At 33.9% G+C, this 26,613-nt stretch overlaps 4 protein-coding genes across 6 annotated transcripts; all 4 read left to right on the top strand.

Moving 5' to 3' along the window:
- The first annotated feature begins 2,505 nt into the window (after positions 1-2,505).
- On the top strand, positions 2,506-10,867 carry LOC310729370 (uncharacterized protein). Its single transcript, XM_083547466.1, has 14 exons — positions 2,506-2,656; positions 4,580-4,612; positions 4,893-4,929; positions 5,044-5,172; positions 5,387-5,476; positions 5,572-5,748; positions 5,891-5,983; positions 7,188-7,333; positions 8,725-8,754; positions 8,966-9,005; positions 9,175-9,303; positions 9,815-9,904; positions 10,012-10,188; positions 10,527-10,867. Exons 2-14 carry the CDS (start codon positions 4,605-4,607, stop codon positions 10,620-10,622), a joined length of 1,242 nt encoding a protein of 413 aa, XP_083403592.1. The 5' UTR covers positions 2,506-2,656; positions 4,580-4,604; the 3' UTR covers positions 10,623-10,867.
- Positions 10,868-11,607: 740 nt separating this feature from the next.
- Positions 11,608-14,744, top strand: LOC310728837 (troponin I, fast skeletal muscle-like). Its single transcript, XM_083546669.1, has 7 exons — positions 11,608-11,727; positions 13,334-13,366; positions 13,515-13,551; positions 13,671-13,799; positions 13,951-14,040; positions 14,132-14,308; positions 14,453-14,744. Exons 2-7 carry the CDS (start codon positions 13,359-13,361, stop codon positions 14,537-14,539), a joined length of 528 nt encoding a protein of 175 aa, XP_083402795.1. The 5' UTR covers positions 11,608-11,727; positions 13,334-13,358; the 3' UTR covers positions 14,540-14,744.
- A 3,175-nt stretch (positions 14,745-17,919) lies between these two features.
- On the top strand, positions 17,920-21,512 carry LOC310728835 (troponin I, fast skeletal muscle-like). The gene is made up of 7 exons (XM_083546665.1): positions 17,920-18,043; positions 19,184-19,216; positions 19,379-19,415; positions 19,529-19,657; positions 20,572-20,661; positions 20,748-20,924; positions 21,219-21,512. Exons 2-7 carry the CDS (start codon positions 19,209-19,211, stop codon positions 21,306-21,308), a joined length of 531 nt encoding a protein of 176 aa, XP_083402791.1. The 5' UTR covers positions 17,920-18,043; positions 19,184-19,208; the 3' UTR covers positions 21,309-21,512.
- Positions 21,513-21,653: 141 nt separating this feature from the next.
- LOC310728836 (troponin I, fast skeletal muscle-like) lies at positions 21,654-25,040 on the top strand. 3 transcript variants are annotated; one of them, XM_083546667.1, is made up of 7 exons: positions 21,654-22,279; positions 23,104-23,136; positions 23,408-23,444; positions 23,585-23,713; positions 24,305-24,394; positions 24,516-24,692; positions 24,856-25,040. In XM_083546667.1, exons 2-7 carry the CDS (start codon positions 23,129-23,131, stop codon positions 24,943-24,945), a joined length of 531 nt encoding a protein of 176 aa, XP_083402793.1. In that variant the 5' UTR covers positions 21,654-22,279; positions 23,104-23,128; the 3' UTR covers positions 24,946-25,040. The 3 variants fall into 3 exon arrangements, with proteins under 3 accessions (XP_083402793.1, XP_083402792.1, XP_083402794.1); XM_083546666.1 differs by lacking the exon at positions 21,654-22,279 and having other exon boundaries at positions 22,795-23,136; XM_083546668.1 differs by lacking the exon at positions 21,654-22,279 and having other exon boundaries at positions 22,795-23,136; positions 24,516-24,696; positions 24,863-25,040.
- Positions 25,041-26,613: the final 1,573 nt, after the last annotated feature.

The following is a 26,613-nucleotide window of genomic DNA, read 5'->3' as shown; positions in this document are numbered from 1 at the left end:
TCCTGTAGTTTTTCACCAGGTTTGCACACACTGCAGGATGGATTTTGGCCCACTCCTCCACACAGATCTTCTCTAGATCAGTCAGGTTTCTGGCCTGTCGCTGAAAAACACGGAGTTTGAGCTCCCTCCAAAGATTCTCTATTGGGTTTAGGTCTGGAGACTGGCTAGGCCACACCAGAACCTTGATATGCTTCTTACAGAGCCACTCCCTGGTTATCCTGGCTGTGTGCTTCGGGTCATTGTCATGTTGGAAGACCCAGCCTCGACCCATCTTCAATGCTCTAACTGAGGGAAGGAGGTTGTTCCCCAAAATCTCGCAATACATGGCCCCAGTCATCCTCTCCTTAATACAGTGCAGTCGCCCTGTCCCATGTGCAGAAAAACACCCCCAAAGCATGATGCTACCACCCCCATGCTTCACAGTAGGGATGGTGTTCTTGGGATGGTACTCATCATTCTTCTTCCTCCAAACACGTTTAGTGGAATTATGACCCAAAAGTTCTATTTTGGTCTCATCTGACCACATGACTTTCTCCCATGACTCCTCTGGATTATCCAAATGGTCATTGGCAAACTTAAGACGTGCCTGGACATGTGCTGGTTTAAGCAGGGGAACCTTCTGTGCCATGCATGATTTCAAACTATGACGTCTTAGTGTATTACCAACAGTAACCTTGGAAACGGTGGTCCCAGCTCTTTTTAGGTCATTGACCAGCTCCTCCCGTGTAGTTCTGGGCTGATTTCTTACCTTCCTTAGGATCATTGAGACCCCACGAGGTGAGATCTTGCATGGAGCCCCAGTCTGAGGGAGATTGACAGTCATGTTTAGCTTCTTCATTTTCTAATGATTGCTCCAACAGTGGACCTTTTTTCACCAAGCTGGTTGGCAATTTCCCCGTAGCCCTTTCCAGCCTTGTGTAGGTATACAATTTTGTCTCTAGCGTCTTTGGACAGCTCTTTGGTCTTGGCCATGTTAGTAGTTGGATTCTTACTGATTGTATGGGGTGGACAGGTGTCTTTATGCAGCTAATGACCTCAAACAGGTGCATCTAATTTAGGATAATAAATGTAGTGGTCGTGGACATTTTAAAGGCAGACTAACAGGTCTTTGAGGGTCAGAATTCTAGCTGATAGACAGGTGTTCAAATACTTATTTGCAGCTGTATCATACAAATAAATAGTTTAAAAATCATATATTGTGATTTCTGGATTTTTTTTTTTAGATTTTGTCTCTCACAGTGGACATGCACCTACCATGACAATTTCAGACCCCTCCATGATTTCTAAGTGGTAGAACTTGCAAAATAGCAGGGTGTTCAAATACTTATTTTCCTCACTGTATATATATATATACTGTGTATGTATATATATATATATATATATATATATATATATATATATATATATATATATATATATATATATATATATATATATATAAAACATGGTCCTAGATTTAGACCTTCATGTATTGACTTCCACATAAGCTCTCTTTCGCGTTAGCATTCTTTGAAGAGAGCCTCTCCTTAGCTTACCTTTGATTGTATGTGACTGTTAATGAATGCCATTTGTTTTTTTGTAACATTTCCTTAACTGACTAAAACACTTTTTAATCATCGGTTTGTTGCTTGGTTTAGTAACTCTCTTTTACATTAAGACTTGTGCAGTTTTTCCATTATATTTCTGAGCTACATGCCTCACATTAAAAACAATCTGTTCATAATTGTCCTTCAACAGTTTAAACCCCCAACCATTCTACCCAGAGACTTCCTCTCACTCTCACATTTGTGTTCATGTGTGTGTGCCCTTATGTTTCTCCTGGTGTTGTGTGCGTTTGTGCGTTTGTGCGTGTTTGTGCGTGTGTGTGTGTGTGTGTGTGTGTGTGTGTGTGTGTGTGTGTGTGTGTGTGTGTGTTTGTGTCCTGATAGTAATTCACTGATTCCATTCCCATAATTTTTTGCAGAAGTCTTGCTGAGTATGCCTCTCTGACTCTGTTCTTCCAATTAGTGAGATAACGGTAGAATCTCTTTCCACAGTCAGTTAATACAGATGGGATGATACGTCTAAATAAGAAACAAAGAGCTCGGGGGTATCGAAGGAGCACTAAATTGTGACATGTTTGGTAAATTTGTGGATTTATTTTTTTTTTTCCTTTAATATATGCTGCTGGGTTTTTACATTTAATTCCATCACATTTTCCAATGTCACCTATTGCTGAATGAACCATGCCCATGCTTACTCCTGTGGTGCCCCAAATGCAGCACACCTCTTCCACTATGACCATCTGTTCTGAAAGTCTTTCATGAAGAAACTTCTACCAGCTCCAGCTGGCAAAGCCTGTTGCCCCCCACCCTCTCCACAATGTGGGTGTAGTTTGAAGGAATAATTAAAAATACGGATCACTATCTTGAAAGAAGGGTTATTTATATTGATGGTGGTGAAGGGAGGAGTTGGAGTTTTCCATCTAAAGTTTCAGGTGCTTGCTAGCCTATTGGCCTCTGTGTAAAATTACTTCCATAAAGAGGAAGGTGGGATTTCCTTCACCATCAGGGAATGCAATATAAACCTTCAGATAATGCCAACTTCCTGCAGCAGTCACAGTCGTCCCCACAACTCTCTCGGCTGTGAGCTCCTCTCCACCTTCTTCCGCTCATAGGTGAGCGCCTACGTTCTCTCTTTCTCTCAGTCGCTGTGTGCTACGCTGCAGCTGTTCTTTGAGCATTTGTGCTGCATTCGAGCTTTTGGATTAGCACCTTGGCTGTTAGGATGGTTGTGTCTAATGTGGAGGGTATTTGTTGGTTTTGCAGTAAACAGACATTTAACAGTGTAAGCATAAGATTGTAGTGGGAGGAAAACACTATATTTATATATATTTCCAAAAATATAATAATACTATATACATTTTAAAAGCTGTATATGGGCCTCTTGGATGATAATTGTTTTTTTATTTGGGTAGAAGGTTTTCAGCAATTCCTCATGTAGATGAAAATTTAGTTAGGTGATTAGCTCATGTAAATCTAAACATCTGGTGGTTGATAAATGATGTGTTGAGTTTGAGGTATTGAAACAAAATTCCTCAAGGTTCTGATCTTCAGAAAGTGATATGACTGTGTTTATCTTGCTGTGTTTCCAAAATCTCCAATGTCAATATAAGACTGATGGCATTTCTTATGCGCATGGAATGTGATGGACACTGCGAGGATCCCAGTGCCATAGGTCATAGCAGAGGTATATGCAAGATGCGAGTAAAAAAGGAATTTCATGGATTTGTAACTCACATTGTTGGGTTTTTAATTCTAGCAAATACTTCAGTCGTTTTAATTGTGGTGCCTGGCTTTGTAAGAGTGACGATGCATTAGAACTAGTGACAGAAGAAAATGGGTCACTTTGTCTTTTGTTGTTTTATCTATTAGTTTCTAAATTTTACCCCATGTTATTTGTTTTGCATTTGTTTTTATTCTTTAACACTAAGATGACATTCCTGATCTTGAATAGATTATTTCTTGATAAGCTGCATGAAATGCAAATGCTTATTTGTTCTCAATTTGTGCTATGCTGAATAAGCTTACAGAGCCTTATCATATGAATCCTCAGACACTTTATTAATCACAGGCGCTAATGTCTAACTCATCTTGGCCATCTCAGTACATTTCTAGAGGTCCAGGTGGACTCTGAAGTGGTATCAGGTTTTTGACAATCGTCCAAAAAAACAAGCCTCTCAAGCCAGTGAGCTAAAGAACCTCACACTCACCCAAATATAGCATCTTACATTGATTTCCACACTGTATGCCAAAATAAGAATTCCAACAAAGTGTGATTGGATTGGGTTTAAAATTGGCTCTGAGAAAACCAAATTCAAATATGTTCTTTAGATATTTAAAAATAGGTATGTTAAGATGTGCAGTGCTTATGTCATTGGTTATTATTATTTTATTATACTATGGAATGGTTTAGAGATGAAAATCATGCCGTTAATTACTTTATATAGTGCACTGACATTCAAGCTTTTCCCTCCACAGAATTTACCTGAAATATCATATGACTAATAAAGCAAAGGCACCATTACACACAACAGCAAACAGTATATGTTTTGTGCATGTAGTACACACTAGCATACGTCCTGGAATTTTTAAATCATAACAGATGACAAGTCACTGTTAAGGTCTCAAATGACTGCAATGGTAAGAGTATAATATTGCAGTTCAGTTGGTTATCAGTGAAACATTTTATAATATTTAATGGCAAAAAATAAATTTTAGTTTTTTCTATTACAACTGTTCCTTTATATGTTGTTAAGGATTTTATCCTGTCATCTCAGAGTTACTCAACTGTTTGCTCTTTTTATTAAAAATGCTAGACTAGATGATTATTTGTCCCTGTGGCAAGACCCCAAAGGGATATGGAGTTTTTAATTTCTTTAGCATTTATCTTTAACCTTAGAAAGTGAATGCATTGTACCATAAAAGTCATCTACATTACAAAAGTTGTAAATCAGAGTTCATTTTATTTAAATTGTTACACACTTTTTGTTGAATGATGTTAGTATTTTGAATCTAAATGGACTTCCTTTGTGCTATAGGGTGTAAAATCAAAATCCAGCCAATATGTCGGAGTAAGTACCTTGAAATCTTTGTCATAATCTTGTTCTATGTTTAAACTGCAGATTTAAAGATTCATATAGGAAAGCTACGCGTGAAAGTAAACATGTGGCAGTTTAATTTGAGTTTCTATTCATAGTAAGCCATAATGTGTGAAATAACATTGCAAGTTCAGTAAGCTCCGAAAATGCAAAGGACACCACAATGAATTTAAGATATGTTTGGTGACTCTGTATAAATAATACTTTAACTGGTATTTATAACAATTTCACCATTTCCATCCTAACTCTAAAGGAAAAAAATGTCATCGAGTCGCAAACATACCCTGAAGGTATGTTTTAATTGAACTCAATCTCCTTCCTGTATTTCATTAATTCCTGGGTTTATTTGCTTATTTATTGCAATTAAAACAAATTTCTTACAAAAAAGTCTTTCTGTGCTTCAGAGCTTGATGCTCTCAATTGCCAAAGGTTTACTAGAGGCTGAAGCAAAGGAAAGAGAAGAGGAGAGGAAAAGGTACATGGTAGAGACGTGCCCTCCTTTATCTCTGCCAAACAGCATTCAAGCACTACAGGTACTGCCATAAAAATACACCTAGCAAGGATTTAGACAGATGCCAGAAATTAAGGATTTATGTCACATATTTAAAGAAAAGTTATATTTGCAATAGTATCTATAAACATTCACTAACCGCTGGAACCAAATTCCTTGTGTGTGTCAACACACTTTGCCAATAAACCTGATTCTGAATCTGAACTCACATTGTTTTGCCTCTGTATTATTTATAGGACCTGTGCAAAGAACTTCACCATAAGATTGATGTGATTGATGAGGAGAGATATGATATGGCGAGCAAAGTTGACAAATGTAGTAAGGAGGTACAGTTAAGACATTACACGAGACCTCAGTGCATCAACAAACAACATTCAATTTCAAGAATGTTTATACGACTATTCTTCTGCCACCACTCTAGATTGAGGACATGAAGATTAAAGTTCAGGACCTGAAGGGCAAGTTCAAGAAGCCAGCTTTGAGGAAGGTGCGCATGTCTGCTGACCAGATGCTACAGGCTCTGCTTGGCTCCAAACACAAGGTGTCTCTGGACCTGAGAGCCAACCTTAAACAAGTCAAGAAGGAGGTCAAAGAGGAGGTGAGTGCTTGATTTTTATATTTGTATTTTTTTAAACTACACTTTGATTTTTGACTCAATCATTTTCATTCACAAAAACTGGCTATGAATCTTGTTACATGTAGAATTCCTAAATATACTATCTTTGCTTTCTGTGTCACAGGATAAAGAACTGCGCGATGTTGGTGACTGGCGTAAGAACGTTGAAGACAAGGCTGGCATGGATGGCAGAAAGAAGATGTTTGAGTCCGAGTCTTAAATACTCATATGTTGTTTAGTCTTCACTGCTTTTACAGATTTACTCTTGTGTGCTGCTGCTAGAGGAATGGAAATGTCAGGTTTATCATATGGACAAAATCATTTATATTGTTGAAAATAGGAAAGCAAAACAAATGAAATGAAGTAAATGATATATTCTGTTTAAGAATATAATTTTCAGAATTTGATTGTGTTTTGTCTTATAAGAAATGTCATACAAAGCACTGTATTGTAAATCAGTTTCCAATGCATGAATAAACAGTTTAAAGAACATTTGCCTTTTTGTCTTAATTTATGTAAAATGTATGCCGTACATTACAAACATTGTCATACATTACAATGCAAGAGCGATAATAGGTTAACAGAATCTGCATTATTGCTTATCATGTCAATATTTATTTCAATTAACTATTTATTAAGCTTTAAAATCGACAGTTTTAAGCATAATTCCTTATTGCCATTTCCAATCTCCCTTTAGATGTTGATGTCTTCTGATAATATTTACACTATAACCAATTAATTAAATGTGTCTTTAAAACCTAAATCATCACAATAGTTATTTAGTTATATATATATTTTTATTTTTGCATATTATTTAGTGTGTGCAATAATTTGTGGGTAAAGGTAAGCTGCATAATTTATTTGACAAAGATAATGCTCTTTGTTTTTTTTGTTTTTTGGTGTTGTCTGGTTATAACGCTGCAATTAATCTTTTTCTCATGTCTTGCAAGATTAGTGTGGCTCAAATGATGGATAACTTCAGGACATCCTTCTGTTTATGGTAAGGCAAGCTGATCTCTATCTATCTGTAGATTTCTATCTATCTGTAGATATCTATCTACAGGGTGCCTGAAAAGTCAGGAACCAATGAGAGTAGAGCAGCACATATGTAATTACACTCTATATGTTAAACATCAAAGCATTTTCCCAACCATTCATGTTTTTTTTAAGATTAATGGATGCTTTGTAAATTGTATGTATCCTTATACCCCTTTTAATGATTGAATTTACTAGTAGTATGATTTATTGTAAAACCTATAAACCCCTATCCATTTTAGGGTCTTAGTCCCTGAAAAAGTAGCTTAAAAAGATAATACCTCAATAATAATCTTGAGGGACATGTTATTTATATTGAAGAAGCAGGGGAAGAAGTCATAGTACTGTATTTCATGACCTTGTCAGCTCATTGGTTTGGTTGATAATCCATTTCCATAAAGAGAAAGGTAGGATTTACAGAGCAATCAGAGAATGCAATATATAACTTCTTTGCTCTTCAGCTGCCTCTGTCTCTGCCTGACAGTAGCTCATCAGCACTTTACGAGTCTCTGTGTTCTCTTCTGTCTGCAAGGTAAAGGATTCTCTTTAATTTATTTTGCTGTGTTTCCTATTTGTTCCATCTTGTGTGCATCTTTACATCTTGGTGGTAGTATACTTGTACCCCTTTACTGAAAAAATACATTTGAAAGTATAATTAATGTTGAATTATACATTCATATCATTTTGGCTTTTTAAGCAGAGATTTTAAGCATAGTCTGGTTGATGATTTATATATATATATATATATATATATATATATATATATATATATATATATATATATATATATATATATATATATATATATATATATATATAATACTAGTAATATAAAAAGGTGATCTGTTGAACTAGGTGAACATGTTTTGTGTGTTTTAGTGAAGAGTGGTAAGAGAGAGCCAGGATGCTTAATATACAGAGTGATGATGTGGCACTTTGAAAGTCTACACCACCTTCAGCAATAAATAATGAAAATGATACTGCAAAGTTTTACTTCTTGTCAACACCACATTTTGCCATGTGAAATGGCTGTTCATAATAGTATCTGCTCCAAAACTTGTAGTTTTGCCTAATTAAAAAAATATATAAATGTAATCTGTCCCACCATCTATAGACCACTTCCACCAAAGGATCATTTTATCTAGTTTTCAGTTTTTTCCTAAGTTCTAAGAATTGTCCCACTTTTACAAGAAGTGACTGGTTTTACATTCTCTAACAACTGTCTTTGCATTTTTCTTTAAGCATGTAATTAAGAGCATGATGACTATCTGAACAGACCAAAGCAGTTAACTCAGTCATCAGTTAGACAGACAGTCAACTTGGCTGCTCCATGGCGGATAAATAAAGGCTAAGAATGGAGTCAGTTGTGAAGGAATAAAGGACAAAGTTATTTCTGAGCTCTAGTCTAATGTCTTGACCATCTCAAAGATGTTCCATAAGCCCTGGTCTGTCTCTTGGGCACGTCTAACAGTTGTGGTGTCACATTGCAGAGACCTTACTAAGAAAATATCACTCAAGGAAAGATTCAAGGCCACATAGCATACTTACATCTCAGATTTAGCATCACTGTTCTATTCATGTGCATGTGACACTTTAAAGACATAACTATTGGTACACATAACTGACTGGGATGAACTTGACCATGAACCTGACCATACCCTGTGCTTTGTACAGTGTTTTTCCAAGTTCCATTTCAGTTTTTCACAGAGGTCAAGTTTTCCCAAATTTATTTTTAAAGGTCATGAACCAACATCAGATTGAAAAATAAATTACATGTTATTGCCAAGCAAAAGCAGTTGACATTATTTTTAATAGATTATGCAGAACATTAATTTTACTGAAATGTCTAACACATCATTGTCCTGCCCAGAATACACCAAAGCATACATTGTATGTGATCATCATTTGTATTACTGTCATCAGGGAACAAAGACAAGCAGCCAACATGACTGAGTGAGTAATATTTTGAGTCACTCACTTTGCTAAGAAGTAGAGCTAAAGAACTTAGCATTAAAAGGAAGCTGATCTCATGAGAAATATGTATATGCATGTAAAATATATGATTAAATGACAAAAAAAATTAAACATAGTATTGATTGCAATATAGTAACTAACTACTAAAACAAGTGAAAAAAAAAAAAAATCTATATTTTTCCTCTGGTAGAAACAAAAGAACGTCCATGAATCGGAAACACAGCCTGAAGGTACATACGATTATAATAATTCTGCTACCAGTGATTTACATATATATATATATATATATATATATATATATATATATATATATATATATATATATATATATATATATATATATATATAGGCAAATTAAGCAGATTTATATTGTTTGATATTGTCTGATTCTGTCTCCAGAGCTTAATGCTTCAGGTTGCAAGAGACTTGTTAGAAGCTGAAGCTGAATTGAAAGTGCAAGAGAGAAAGAACTACATGGAAGAGCACTGCCCTCCTCTTTGTTTACCCCACAGCAGAGAGGAGTTACAGGTAAAACTCAGGGTAAATTTAGAAACTAAGTCTAAAATACTTACTGTAGTTGATGTAGTTATAGAGACACTTATAATAGTACTAGTATAAGTACTCTTCTATGAAGCTCATGTCAAAGTTACATTTAAGTGACATTATTGAACACAGTTTTTATTTAAATAAAGTTGTTCACATTTGCTGTAGGGAGACTAAGACCACTGGCTGGATTACACTATAAATCATAAACAATCATTGTACACTTACATTAACTCCTTCTGTTTTCACCTTAAGTAATTCTGTAGTTGATAACTTACATAATTCACAACTTAAGTTGAATAAAAAAGGTGCAAATATTCCCCTTTTATTTAACAGTTTATGTTTTGTAAAGAAGTGTGCTTGTTTTTTGTTTTGCATTCTATTCTATGCTCAAGCGTAAATTCCATGCAAAAACCTACTATCATTTAAACCTTAAGGTACTAATAATGTACTTTAAATGTTATGTTACTTAAAATGGACCTGTGTATACTCCCAGGCACTGTGCAAAGATTTACATGAAAAGATCATTGTTATTGATGAAGAACGATACAATCTGGAGCACAAAGCCAAAATGGTTGTGGATGAAGTAAGTTTTCAAACCTTTTTTGAGGATTTGTACATTTTCCTTATGCGCCATTGGCACAAACTTTCACATGGTCACTGACTGATTTTTATGTGGTTGTTTTTTATCAGGTTAAAGATTTGAACATAAAAATTGTAGACCTCAAAGGCAAGTTCAAAAAACCTCCTCTGAAGAAAGTGCGTATGTCAGCTGATGCTATGCTTCAGGCTCTGCTTGGCTCCAAACACAAGGTCAACTTGGACCTGAGGGCCAACCTGAAACAAGTGAAGAAGGAAGTCAAGGAGGAGGTGTGGCTTTCATTTTCAACAGAGCATTAGTTTTTGCTGTTTCAAAGATGGTATTTGAAATCTGAGGGATAGATAGATAGATAGATAGATAGATAGATAGATAGATAGATAGATAGATAGATAGATAGATAGATAGATAGATAGATAGATAGATAGATAGATAGATAGATAGATAGATAGATAGATAGATAGATAGATAGATAGATAGATAGATAGATAGATAGATAGATAGATTATTAATTATTGTTAATGCTTGGCTAGCTTAAATTTTTTCTTTGTTACCCTATTGGTTATAAAAAAATATAATCAGCTATGCATATTTTTCCTTTCTTTTACAGGATAAGGAACTGCGTGATGTTGGTGACTGGCGTAAGAGTATTGAAGACAAGGCTGGCATGGGTGGAAGGAAAAAGATGTTCGAAACTGAAGCTTGAATGCATAGACCAGACATGTCTTAATAAAAGCGTATAAAAGTACTTAGTATAAAACTTCACAGTTTGCCAGTTGTAATGCTGACTCTATATATTTACACAAGTATATATATTCACAAGTCAACTATTAAATTGTTGTTTTTTTTTAAATCAAGAAACTGTTCTAATTCTATAACCAGCATTGTGCCTTTGTCAATGTGCACAGAGATGATGTTTACCAAATAAATGCAGCACGTTGATGAAAAAAAGCCACTTTTTATTATTATTTTTTTTATGAATACATAAAACCTTTCTGTTTACTTGTCAAGGGTTTCTTTAGGAAGAAAGGTAAGAAATTTCTGGCAATGCATGTCAGTTAATTATTTTTTTAAATAAATTGTTTAATAAATATTTGATAAAGTATTTTTGTCATATACAGATACAGACCAGATTGCTTTGCATTAGAGGTAAGATGTACATGAGCCAAAATGCATTTATATACTAACATACACTAGAGTGTGCTGTCCATCTTTCTAATTGAGCTCTGTTTTCCAGAAAAACATATCACTTATGCCAGACCAACACAAAGCTAATGGTTTCTTTTAAAGTTAATAACTTGCGTGTGTATATATATATATATATATATATATATATATATATATATATATATATATATATATATATATATATATATATATATATATATATATATATATATATGCAAGCAAATTGAAACTAACTCATTAATATGAGAACAACTAATGATTCTTTCAGTGGGTTCCATCATTACTATTATTTGCAAATCAAGAAAACTTTTGTACGTCTGAATCATTTGTATATTCATTGAGACCATATATATCAGCTCACCACAGACATTAACAAGATATATAAGTCATAAAATAAGAAAAACTTCTTAAACGGTGAGTTATTTATATTGTGGTTTGAAGGGAGGGGTTGAGGCTCGAGTTACAGATGCATGCTGATCTGTTGGTCTGAGCCGCACTCCAATTCCATAAAGAGAGATGCAGTGTTTTGCTGAGCCATCATACAATGTCATTAAAACCCCCATGGTGTTTGAGTAGCCCGTGGCAGTCTCTCCGGATCATTACTTGCTGCCTTCTTCTCTTAGGTGAGATCCTCTCAACTGTCTCTCCTGAGTCCAGCTTGTCTTCTCTTTAGCAGCAGATGGATTTTATGGATTTGGACAGTACTCTTTTTTTTTTTTTATTCTTTGGAACCTTATGACAAACACAATCTCCCAGGACCTTTCAGAAAGCAATGGCAGATTTTAATTTGATCAATAGCAGAAGAAACAAATTGTATTTTATGGCAATTTCTTTTGCATATTGCAGCCCAGACATTTGACCAATAATTGGTGATGTGGTAACTATACAGTGGCCATTGCAATAATAAAGACTTTGATGCTTTATTATTGCTGACATTTGAATGAATTTACAAGATTTTTCTTGTAAATTACACACTGATATTTCAGCTCTGTGTGAATGAGCTGGAAAATAGTGTTTTTGGAGTATTGGAAATCTTTTTCAATTCAATATATATATATATTTTTTTAAGTATTTCTATAGATGAATTCTTATTAATATCCATATGTTCAAATTTATGTGAGCAGTTTGGTGTAAATCCAAATCAATATGTGTATACTAATAATTATGAGTTACTAAACAATAATAATACATTTAAGCTTTACCTTAACAAGTTTCAGATTTATCTGTTGTGTGAGATGATTTATGAAATTAACACTGAAACCATATACGTGTGCAAAGAGGTCATTTGCAAATGTTCTTGAAAAAAGTGCATGTGCTGTGCCTATCAGTTATCAGTGTGCACCTGTCAACCTGTAAAATAATACATGTAAAATATATGTCCTATCTATGTATCATATTTATTCCATGATGAAATTCAGATTATATTTTTAGCAGTCTGATGTAAATGTAAAACTAGAAGGATGTTTTTGCAGCATCTATCTGGCACTGCTAATTTACAAAGCATTTTACACAGATGTTTTTCCTAATATTGTAAATTCAGTAAATTTATTCATATAAATAATTCATGCCTTATTTAAGCCGATTAAGATTTCATCATGTTTGTCAATATTGGCCATTTAAATAAGACTGATGAATCTCAAATGTCAGTGCATATAGCAAATGCCATGGTGTAAAGTTAGAAATGAACTACTTGGAAAAGTATATCACCATAATAGCGATAAGAGGTGAACAGCTGGCCTCTAACACTTACTAGCCTAACTTAATTTAGAAGGGATTTCATTTTGTCTGTACTGGAGGACACTGATCCTATAGTATGTCATGTAATAGCTTCCACAGAAAATCAACACCATCTACTCCAGCAGCCCCAGGCATAGTCTGAGTTCTAAACATGGTTGATATTAGCATCTAGATGACTGTGTGGGCAAATGCTTTTAAAAATCTTATATAATGAATAGTGCCATGGGTCTGTATAAGATATTATATATATATATATATATATATATATATATATATATATATATATATATATATATATATATATATATATATATATATATATTTTTTTTTTTTTTATTTATTTATTTATTTTTTTTTGGTAATATTTACTAATTAACTCACATTGCTCAGAAAATTTTTTTTTTGTCAATCTAAATTGATCACATTTAGACTTTAAAACAGAGAGTTAAACTGTGTGTACTTGAGTTCTAACAAATGCACATTTTTTCACAGGACCTGAAGGATACAAGAAGGCAAGATGTCTGAGTAAGTCTCAATCAACTGAAACAGATTAATTTGTTGTTTTAGTCACAACATAATGTCCTCATTGTGTTGCTATATTTTACTTCAGTGACATTTTCTTGAATGCATTTTATATTAAACACGTTTTTAATAACTTTTTTTTTCTGAAAAGCAAAAAGATGTCCTCGAGTCGGAGGCATCAGCTGAAGGTTGACCAGCTTTTCTATTGCTGTTACTGACAGTATCACTATTGCATCTTTTTATTACTCTCTTTCAATGCTTATGGGTTTATCTAACTGAAATGTTATGTTTCACATGTGCTCCACAGAGCTTGATGCTTTCCATTGCTAAAGGTCTTATAGAAGCTGAATCAGTTGCAGCAGAGGCCTCAAGAATTGCTTATATGGAAGAGACTTGTCCACCTTTGGACCTCTCAGGATCTATGGCAGACCTTCAGGTGGATTGCATGAGCATTTTTTTATATTAGTTATATTTATTTGTATACATTTACCATTTTTATCTTATGACTCAGAACACTACACCAAGCACACATATAATTAAAAGGCACACTTTTGATTTGCATGTTACTTTCAAACAATGGATTACAGGAGCTGTGCAAGAAGCTCCACGCAAAAATTGACAAGATAGATGAGGATAGATATGACCTGGAAAGCAAAGTGAGCAAGAGTAACAAAGAGGTATGGATGTTCTGCTACCGAAAAAATATTAGTATAGTATTTAACCCTCAGCTGTGGATCAAAAACTGTATGATCTGTTTGTGTGGAACAGATTGATGACCTGAAAATTAAAGTTCAAGATCTGCAAGGCAAGTTCAAGAAACCCGCTTTGAAGAAGGTGCGCATGTCTGCAGACTCTATGCTTCAGGCTCTGCTTGGCTCCAAACACAAGGTGAACCTGGATCTGAGAGCTAACCTGAAACAAGTAAAGAAAGAGGTCAAAGAGGAGGTGGGTAATAAAACCAAGCTTCAAAGCACCACGTGATGACCAATTTTGATGATATCATTGCTTGGATATGACATAACTTTTTCTTACGACACTAAAACAGGATTAATGAGTCAATGTTTTATGTTGTATTTTTTGAATATACAGTCAGTAGAACAAGTTGGTGACTGGCGTAAGAACATTGAAGACAAGGCCGGTATGGATGGCAGGAAGAAGATGTTTGAGACCTCCTAATTACCTCATAGCACAATGCAGCTGGTTGTTTTTATCTAGAAAAGCAGGCAGTGTACTTTTCTTTGCCATTGCCACATTATAGGCCATAATTATTTTGTATCTGACGTAAAGATAATACATTTCAAATATATTCCTGCCTGCTGAATAGTAAGTATTGTACAAACATGCTTCAAGTGACAAATAAATTTCAGAAATGTTTTAATGATTCCTGTAGTTTGTCTGAATCTGTGAAGTTGGTTTTAGTGAGTTGATATTTTGTGGGGGAAAACAACTACAACACTGTAAGCATAGTTCAAGTCTTCTGAGATTCCAAAAACTAGCCATTTTTTTGGGTTTCACCTGCTCTAACTGCTAGATAATAAGCTAATAAATTAAATCGGATGGATCAGAATAGGAAAAACAAAAATGTATATAATAAATAGATGGCACTTCTCTAGGCAGTTGAAAAGCTCTCAACAAATATTTTGTGTATGCATGATAAACATGAAAAACAGTAAATTTAGTCATTTGGATCTCTGAAAAGAAAAAACTTTCATTTATTTACACACAATTAAAGGGAGCCTCGAGCAGATATGTCAGTTAATCAAGACCTAACAAGCATTTCAACAAGTTGTCAGGTAAGTTGGCATCGAATCCGTCCCTTACTCTTTTTTCATCTTTACCTGGTGTGCCAAATGTATCTGTTAATGTCTCTGTTGACATGTTGAGCTTTCATACACAAATCATATGCCAAGGCAAATTCATCTTCTTGTTGGCAAGCTCATTTAAACCTTCAAAATCTAACCACAGCTGCATTTCGCTGGGACACTTAACTGATGGTAATGGATACTTGTGACTTATTTTTTATAGTACTGCAGAAACGCTGATGAAGACAACAGTAAAGACAGGAAGACGTCTGGACAGAGAAGCTACGCAGAGAAACACTGACATCTGCTGGTCTTAAACTGCAGGTATGACTCTCTAAATCTCTTTATTCTTGCCAATTTATAGAGCTGTGTACAATAAATGGTGTTGCCTCTAACTTGTTATTCTCATGCCTATTTTGCAGTAGTGATAAGCCATTCATGGTCAATTTAGATTTCTTTTTTTTTTTAAATAAAATGCAGACAATTAACTGTGCATTTGCTGGTACTGAACACAGCACAGACTCACAAGATCTACAGTAATTGTTCAGTAGAATTGGCCACATTGAAAACATGACTCTTTTGGCCACTTGACAAACAAAATTAAAATGGAGTAGCATGTAAATGTTCCACTGTTTATTTTCTGCTTCAATAAATGATTAGAGGATTCACCAAGTTAGTTTATCATTTAATATTCCATGATTTAACAGTGGCTTTAAACTGATTTGGTTTCAAATAAAACCCTTGCTAAAAGTGTCTGTGGTGAAATCACCTCAAGAATGTTTACATGTTTACTTGTGTATTTATTTTTACGTTTTTGAATGTAAAACAACTGTCACCATTATAATATTGAATACATCAGGAATACAATTAACAAGAAAGAAATTATTTAAAAAGAATCTGTGCACACATGACATTTTTATTTTCACAGTTAATCCATTGAAACCCATTAAATTTAAGATCCAATATAATGAAAATACATTTATATAAATCAGAGATCAGTATTTTGTATAACAGTGAAGAAATGTTTCAGAAAATGCTGGTTAATACATTAACTCCAAAAATGTTTTGCACTTCTCATTTGCGCTGTATTTTATACACTATGTCCCAACATTTTCGAAGCAGAAACATAGTTTATCCCATTCTTGCTAACAGCGTTTCAAATAACAGAGCATCCTTTAAGAACACAATCAATAGATGAATAAAACATTTTCTTTTAAGGATAACCAACAAAACAAAGGCCATAATATAACTATTAGAAGTCCAGTAGCACAAATTTTCATGAAAAGGTGGGATCCAGAAATAAGCCCGGTGGCTCTGTGAAATCCTCAATACTACAGCCCACTTCTTTTTGACTGAATGCTCACACTGTGACACAGGCACTAGCTATTTATTCACTATGAAAGGCCCCGCCTCCTGCTTTGGCATTTGTTAATAGGTAATATTCGCAAGCAAACTCCTTGTGGCTATAAACTGCTAACCAATCACTGCCCAGGACTTACCAGCATGGGTATAGTGAGACACAGCTCCTCCTACCTCTACTCAGATTTTAGAATAGTTCTGTTTTATGGCTATAGAATGCACTAGTTGGAAATTACCCTTATGGGGGCAGCATTTAACCTAAAAACCTGCCTTTTTTAGGTTTAGGAAAAGACCACAATCCCATTAACACATCATTAACCTGGTTATCCTAATGTTAAAGAAAATTGCTTCTTTTACCTTTGTCCAGTGGTGTAAAAAGCTACATTTGTAGATCCATTTTAATGCTGAGTCAGCTGAAGGGAAGTGAACACTAAACAATGTCTCATTAAAGGATCCTGCAGGCAGATGTTATATTAGCTTTCTAAGAGTTCTATGTGATACCCTTTCAAAGGGAAACTGTACTCTGTTTTACAGTTCTATATGCATCCAAGTGCCTCAGTGAAGCAACTGGGGAAAAAAACCTCTTAAGAAATCTATATTTGACATTTTATTTGTAGGGTGTATGTACATATATATATATATATATATATATATATATATATATATATATATATATATATATATATATATATATATATATATATATATATATAAATACTGTTTCAATATGTATTTATATATCTTTTGATCTTTTTATATATTTCTTATATGTTCAGTTCAGACTTTAAAATAATTTTTGGAGCTATTGCAAAATATTTCTTTCTTAGATTTTATGTCCCAACAGCATGGACTAGTATCATGACTATATGCATTAGCATTGCTTTATGAAGGCAGATTCTCGGATTCTGACTTTTTGTCACCATATGAACAAATTCCTGACTGAGGCTGTTGAGGTCAGTGGTGGAATGCAGTTTCTGCACAGCAGGGTTTTAAAGAGAAAAAACAATAAATATCGCTTTGAGGCACTTAAATAAAATTCTTTTTGAATAAATACAGTACAATTGCAGTTTACTGTGAAATATTGTTAATGCAGAATTTCATAGTAGGTAAATTGAAAACCAGGGCTAACCCTTGCTGTTAGTAATGGATATATTGAATATTTTCAAAACAATTACATTTTGTCTCTTATACGATAGTCAATGGAATACAATTACGTTTACAAAGTAATTTTAATTATTCTCATTCCATATTTTATTTTACTGAAACTATGATATGATCTTCTCTCACCTAGTTATTTTTAAGCCAAATGATTAGTTGAGATTGGATGCAGTGTGTATTTCTGGCCACTGGCACACTAATGGCTTTGCTCTCAATACCATAAAAAGGGTGGGAGGTTTTTGTTTTAGGGGTCCATGCCAGCCATATATACTGTTAGCAACCTGTAACTGGGGTGCCAGTGGCTCACGTCCGTGAACTATTCCTCAATCAAGCCAGTACCACTGCCACAACTTTCATATAGGTGAGAGTAAGGTGCATCACACACACTGTCCTCTGATTGTGCTTTATAATCCTCCTTAGCTATAATCATTCTATGCTGGCTTCTGCTCTTGCTGATGGGTTGTTGGGCAATTCATGATACTGTTATATGAGACATACCGATGTTTTATTGAGGTTAAGGTTTGTTTCTATGTAAATGTACAAAGAACTCAATTTGTAAGTATTTGGACCTTTGGCGACAGGAAAAATCAAGCTTAAATTTTGCTTTGAGTTACCATGATTGTTTGGCAGTGTATGGTATGAAAAATTGTATGACTGATTTGCCGAGAAGTTGGTATTAATGTATTGTGCTTTTGCTTATTTTACCATTTCACAATATTGCAAAATTTCTTTCAAGTTGCTGGATCATAATAATATACAAAATTGGCTTTGTGTCATATTTGTGCAGACTTGAAATTGTGTACCTGACAGAAATGCTGTTTAACAACAAAGACCAAATTAGTTAGCTGGAATGCAGGGGCTTTTACAGAAACATATTTCAACACTGTACTTTTTACTCAGATTATAGATCACTGTGATTATAGATCACTGTGACTTCAAGAAGCACTTGAAACTGCATACCTAAGTCTTTAGCCCTGACTCAGATGGTTTAGCAGATTTATAGCTGTGGCTCTGCGTATAGCATGCAGATGCCTGCCAAAATTAAAGGCCTAGAAAAAGTTGGAATATGATAACCTCTCCCTTGATTAATATCAGTGTACTGATGTTTGTAGAGGGGGTTAGAGAAGTCAAGTGCTTCTCTTACAGTCTTCAGTAGAGAGTTTTCCAGAAGCTCCGGTTGGGCATTAGATATCAAAGGTTGAAACAGATTTGATGAGCTTCCAATGAGTCTCAAAATACTCATGGTTGTAACTAAGACTCATCAAGACTATCTTAAATATTTAAGCACATGTATTTCAGATGATACTTGTGTTGTAAAACATCTGCTGGTTTTCTTGGAAAGGCCATAATATTGATAGCAATTAAAACAAATATATGAATAGCTATAATATCCAATGGAGGGAATTCCACAATAAGATCCAGGCAAATACATTTAAATGCATTTTACACTGTAAATAAATACAAAATTATTAAAATGCTGTTGTTTTCTGTATGTTTCTAGAGGAAAATAAAAAACAGCCACCAAGATGTCTGAGTATGTATTATATCTTAAAAAGAAAATTATGTTTGTCTCTTAATCTGTTTTTATAATTATTTATACTTATGCTGGATTAAGAACTCTTAGTATCCCTCTTTTATCTGCAAATGTATTAATTGTTAATTTGAACATGCTGTTTTCAATATTTTTCTCATATAGAAAAAAGATGACTTCGAGCAGGAGGCATCAGCTCAAAGTAAAAAAAAAAAAATACATCTAACCTTTGTGCTATTCCCTGATTTAAAAACACTAATGATTTACAAAAGATTAAGTGCAATTAACATATTATCAAACTGCAATTCTTTTTAGAGCTTGATGCTTTCAATAGCCAAGGGCTTGCTAGAGAAGGAGGCCACTCAGAGTGTGGCTGACAAGGCTGCTTACATGGCCCAAAATTGCCCTGATCTCTCCTTGCCACACTCACTGCAGGATCTGCAGGTACGTCACATTCTGTCTCTTATACTTATCCAACAGGAAATACATTTAAACTTCTGACAGTTGTCATATTGTGGTACCTAAAGGCAGTTTCCTTATTCATGTAACACAATATTCAGCTTTGCTGTTGCTTTGCTTGCAATGAATCAACAAAAGCATAGAGCCATATTATGAAAAATGACTTTTAAATTATTTTTAGTTCAACCTTTGTCATAGCTAGAAAATGTACAGTCAAGACAGGGGTTGATAATATAGACAGTTAATGCATTTATTTAAAAAGCAACTATTAAAATGAACTAACTAATATATATATATATATATATATATATATATATATATATATATATATATATATATATATATATATATATATATATATATATATATATATATATATATATATATATATAAATCATGATTTTGAATGATAGCAGATTTACTGGTAGTGTGCAATATCTAAAAGTTGCCTAAAGAATTCAAAGTATTTTATATTATATGGAAGCTTGAGTTTTAAGTGCCTTTAAGGTTTAAGTAAAGCTTGAAGTTTAATATAATGTTACTATTGCTAGTATCAATTTGTCATATTAGAATTTGTTTCATGCAGTCCCAGTCAAGGGTAAAAACTGTTCTGCATCCTATTGGTTGTGGAATGAATACTCTGGTACCGCCTGGCAGTTTGTTAAACAGGCTGTGTGCTGTTATAAAGAATGGTAGCAAAAAAGTATACTTATCTGAGATGAATGGTTATATCTTTTGTGTGTGTGTGTGTGTGTGTGTGTGTGTGTGTGTGTGTGTGTGTGTGTGTGTGTGTGTGTGTGTGTGTGTGTGTGTGTGTGTGTGTGTGTGTGTGTGTGTGTGTGTGTGTGTGTGTGTGTGTGTGTGTGTGTGTGAAATTGTCTTATTCTCTCTGTTATTAGGATCTGTGCAAGAAACTGCACCAGACCATTGACAAGGTTGATGAGGAGAGATATGACTTAGAGGCCAAAGTAAAAAAAGGAGACAAAGAGGTATAGCAATGATTAAGTGCTCTTTAGCATTTGGGAAACCTTGTTTGTACTAGGGTTTAAATCATTATTTGGTTGTGTGTATGCAGATTGAGGATCTGAAGATTAAGGTGATTGATCTGATCGGCAAGTTCAAAAAGCCAGCTCTGAGGAAAGTGCGCATGTCTGCTGATCAGATGCTTCAGGCTCTGCTTGGCTCCAAACACAAGGTGTCTCTGGATCTGAGAGCCAACCTTAAACAAGTCAAGAAGGAGGTCAAGGAGGAGGTGGGTCTGATCATACTAAAAAAAAAAAAAAAAATATATATATATATATATATATATATATATATATATATATATATATATATATATATATATATATATATATATATATATACATTCTTTATATATATATATATATATATATATATATATATATATATATATATATATATATATATACACACACATGGAAATATAGATGGCAATAATTTGATGACTTTCTTCTGTGTCTCTGAACTGGTTTTACTGTATATTTTCTTAATTAGTTTCTTACCCATACATATGTCGGTTTCACAGGCTACAGAAGTCGGTGACTGGCGTAAGAACATTGAAGACAAGGCTGGCATGGATGGCAGAAAGAAGATGTTTGAGGGTGGCGAGTCCTAAATTCCTTGACATTTGTTTCTTTACTTGCTCTGAACACTCTCTCCAGGGCAATGCATTGTCTCACCTTTTTGCAATAGTTACATTGTTTATTCTGGTACCAATGCTTGTTACTTACATTTGTTTCATGCAGTATTTTGGATCTGAGGGGGAAATGTATGTAATTGCAGAGCAACTACCATTAAATGAATGGATATGGAAAACCCATTCCTATCATGTTTTTTGTATTCATTTTATTTTCATAGATTGTACAGCCCAATCAGATTTGTAGCTTTCTGATGACTACTGAAGGTCACAAGAATAGTAACATCTACTCTCACTTCTTTTATTTATATACATTATTTTGGGTTTTTCCAGGTTTCCAGATTTATTTATTTAAACCACTAATCCAATCATTTACATACTAAAATTGTTTGCGCTATAATCTTTCAATCTAAATAATTGTAAAACAAATTAAGAGGAGGATTCTATTTGTATGGCAGCCACAACTTTAGACACATGCTTGGGTAAGCAATTTTAAATTCTTTTACTTTTATATTTGGAATCTGCCAATTAATTTAAGACTTAATTCCTGGGGCTTATTTCGGTCCTTACACAAATTATTTTGTTTTGCACAATTAACATTATTATGATTTAGTTATCAAACTTCATTAGTTTTTGCACAAATATTTCCCCTTTTTATATAAAATATATGTACCGTACATGTTTATTGAGCTTACACTCAGCATTAGTCTTAGACCACCTCAAGGAAAGGAAATTTATGAGGTCTGCCGAGTTTGCGCTGGAAGTATTTCAGGAACTCCATGGCCTATTGGCCTGGGGTGGAATCCACTTCCATAAAGAGGGATCTTAGGATCTGCTGAGCCATCAGTGGAGCCCATATATATCCTATTTAACTTTTACTTCTCTCTGTGGGCTTGCCAGTCTTTCCTGTCCTTTTGCCAAGTGTGTTCTGCCCGTGCTCTGGTACATAGGTGAGCATCATTCTAACAAAATCTAGCTAATATGGATAAAACCACAACCATTAAATTGTTCCTGAAAATGTTGGTTAACGGAGTAAAACAGGTATGTATATGAATTATATAAATAAAAAGATATTGCACATAGGGTAAGTGTTTACTATTGCTTATAGCTTTGAATGTTGTAAAGCTTTAAATGTCAAGCCAGCTCAATTAATTTTTGGCATTGATCCTTATTGCAAATAATTAGTTAATTGCATTCATAAATCATGGAAATAAATACCACTTTATTATTAATAGTGTGATGTACGATACATGTAAGTTATTTGTATGAAATTGACTTTTATGGGCTTTTTTGTTGCTTAATGTTAATATAATAGGCTACATAGTACTAATACAGCAAATGTCTCTGCCCTGATCATCCACTCTGATTTTTAGTTTATTTGTGATAAACCTTTAACCCTTGCTGCTAAAATGAGCTATAGACTTAAATCAATTTATATAGATATAGTTCACACCAGCAATTTTTTTCATGGTAATTATTGTATGTCTATATATAATTATCTTTGAGATATATTTTATTTCTTTTGAAAGCTAATTATGCTATGTTTAGTAAAACCCTTATTTACATTAGGTTGACTTTTACATTTGAACAGGCTGCATGTCACAGATGTTATCTGACACTTCTTGACTAAATTTAGCTGCCTTATTCCTTAGGCGTTTACAAACACAAGCGCAAGTTTATGGTTGGAATTATGGGATTCTATTAACATAATTTAAAGAAGAGCAGTGGCTTGTATAATACATAATGTGTGTTGCTTTGTTTTTTCTGTTTGCAGAGTGTGAGCACAACAAACTGCCAAGATGTCAGAGTAAGTCCTGTAGCTAACTTTACAATATAATTTTTTTGTCTGAGACAGTTTGACTAGCCAAATGTTTAACTAGCCAATGACAGATTAGCAAATTATTTTATTCATTTAAATTAGCCTCTACCTTCTCATTCGAAATCCACAGGGTGTACAAACTATTACACTGTTGTGCATCACATACAGAGTCATGATTATGCACATTTCTTATATACTGTATTAGATGCCATGATGTTAAGTTTAATGGAAATAACATTACATATTCTTTCTTTAACAGGAAAAAGTTGACATCCAGCCGCAGGTATCACTTGAAGGTAAATCATAAAATGTGATGAATTAAATTCTGTTTTTGAATGTGAAAATATGCCTTTATACCCACTTAAATTGAAGGTCATAAACAAAAAATAAACAACTTCAAGCTTTATTCATCCACATTTTTCTCTCTGTTCTTCAGAGCCTGCTGCTCTCCATTGCTGCGGGTTTGCTGGAGGCTGAAGCCAAGCAGCTTGTGGAGGATAAGGAGTCTTACTTAAATGAAAACTGCCCACCACTGAACCTTCAAAGCTCTACACAGGAGCTGCAGGTAGTAACTTCTACACAAGCACAACAAAATAAATATATAAAACCCAAAGTCCAAGTATATCAAACTCACAGTATAACTCAAAATGCTGATAACGTTCCATGCTCGGCATATATTACTGCTCTATAGTGTGGCTTAATAACAAAAAAGTAAGAACATGAGCTTATGTAGCTTGTTTTGATGAAAATAATTATTGTGGAATACAGTGAAGTTTACAGAGTATGTAAATATCACAGAAGTACTTTACTTGTATGTAATTACCAATATTTACATCATTACCTTGAACAATGTTATGTTACAGTAAGATTTATTTTACATTTATTTATTATATTATTTTATATATATATATATATATATATATATATATATATATATATATATATATATATATATATATATATATATATATTATATATATATATATATATATATATATATATATATATATATATATAAATTTACATTTGTTGATTTATCCATTCATGTAAAATTTATCCAGCATGTAGCTGAGTAGTTGAAGTGATGGCCATCTCTGGTAGCCATGAGGTTGAAAGGAAACAATATTATCTTCTAAACCTGTTCTTTCTCTCTAAGGATCTTTGCAAGAAGCTCCAGCAGAACATTGACAAGATTGATGAGGAGAGATATGACTTGGAGGCCAAGGTTGCAAAGACAAACAAGGAGGTGAGCACCTAATTGACTAATAGTAAAAAAAAAAAAAATTATAATTTGAAAAGTATATCTAAAAAAGAAAAAACATAAAAAAAATGTAAGCCTTGCTTTTCAACACGACCTCTTCCTACAGATTGAGGACATGAGGATTAAAGTTCAGGACCTGAAGGGCAAGTTTAAGAAGCCAGTGCTCAGGAAAGTGCGCATGTCTGCTGACCAGATGCTTCAGGCTCTGCTCGGCTCCAAACACAAGGTGTCTCTGGACCTGAGAGCCAACCTTAAACAAGTCAAGAAGGAGGTCAAAGAGGAGGTGGGTATTAAATGCACGTTTAAAAAAAAACATGTGATGACCATTAGTGGTGATATCATCTAATGAAAATTCAGTTTCTGGCATTTTGGCCCTTGTTAATGCATTTAAACACTTAATGAATTGTGTTAAAAATATTCTTTTTTTTGTTTGTTTGTTTTTCCAGTCTGCAGAACAAGTTGGTGACTGGCGTAAGAACATTGAGGACAAGGCTGGTATGGATGGCAGGAAGAAGATGTTTGAGTCCGAGGCTTAAGAGAAAGTGTGTGATTATTTTCTGATACACCTGTTTTTTCTGTAACCCTGTAACCCCTCCACTCTTTTGTTTCAATAAAGGCAGTTTACTCATCATGTTTTACACGCAATGTGTATGATTTTAAATCCAGTGTATGCTGTGTACCGAAATATATATGTGCCCTTTGTTTTTGCTCATACATAAAGCAAATAAAATGGTTTAAAAGAACACAAAACTTTGAATCTTTATTGAATGGGTGAATCTAAATGGGTGAATCTAAAAATAAATATGGATATTAATAATCATAGATGTAGATTTCCACAAGAGAATTATATGGCATCATATTATAGGGTTATCTTTTTGGAGATCGCTTAAAAGATAAAAACCTGGCAACAAAAACTAAACATTTGGATTTCTCTGTGTGTGTGTGTGTGTGTGTGTGTGTGTGTGTGTGTGTGTGTGTGTGTGTGTGTGTGTGTGTGTGTGTGTGTGTGAGAGAGAGAGAGAGAGAGAGAGAGAGAGAGAGAGAGAGAGAGAGAGAGAGAGAGAGAGAGAGAGAGAGAGAAAGAGATAATTAAGCTGGTCTGTAAATTCAGTTTTTGACTTTTATCCTGTCTATGAGACAAAACAATTTGTAATGAAAAAGCACTTAAATCTGTGTCCAGACAAATGTTTGAGAGGGTTCATGGTACACAACTCAATATGTGATTCAGGTATCATACTTTATGATACGTGATGTATGTAACTGTGGTAATTTTATAATGATTATTTAACATTTTAATTAGGAGTTCATTCAATTAGATTGTAGTTTTTAAACCTCAAACATTAAAATGTTTATAAAATGTTTAATAATGATAATAATGACACTTAATGTGACATAAGTGTGTCACATTTCACAGTGAAAAAGTTTCCAGGCTCCTGGCAAAATGAATAATTTGGCTCTGAATTTAGGTCTCCTACTGAGACAGCAAGAGTTTTACTAAAGGCCAGCTATTCACAGTCATGCCAGGGAATCAAATTACTATGAGGCTGTAAAAAATTGAGTTTCTTGCTTTTTCCTTCACACATAGTGCACATAACAAATCAAAATATTTTAAACCTTTTTTTATGGGAAATAAATTATTCTTGCCTAATATAGAAATTTTTTATTGGTGGATATTGATACACTTGCCCCTATAATATGTGCCATGTGACTGTTTATTCATAATTGCCCACACAAGATATATTTGAAAGACTTTATATAAAGCTAAAATGAACAAAATAATTTTTGTTGAATTGGTTTGTAGTGACAGAATGACATGGACAACATAATCCAAATGATTAGGAATATGGCATATACAATTCACAAATACAAACTACTAGTAATTTTTTTCAGTAAATCTTTAGTCCAGTAAAATTTTCAGCCCTTTCAGTACAATTCTATTCCTTTTCTCTTTGCAGATGTGCCAGAAACACACAAAACAGCTTTCACTGCAGAAGGTGACACTCATTTCCAGACACACATTTTCAGTTTCAGTCAATTTCCCCTGACTGGATTCAGACACCTGGTGGCTCCATGTATGGTGAAGGCTGTCTGGCGTTAATAGCCCCTGCCATGGCCACTTGTTTAGTGTCTGCTGTTCTTAAGTTACCTCTAGGAGCTCAAATGTGTGACCAAGCTGAGACGACTTGCTAAGAATATCTCCTGAA

The sequence above is a fragment of the Silurus aristotelis genome (assembly GCF_946808225.1).
Source record: "Silurus aristotelis genome assembly, chromosome: 7".
NCBI lineage: Eukaryota > Metazoa > Chordata > Actinopteri > Siluriformes > Siluridae > Silurus > Silurus aristotelis.
The sequence above is the reverse complement of the archived record's forward strand: the minus strand, read 5'-3'. Positions and strand labels throughout refer to the sequence as shown.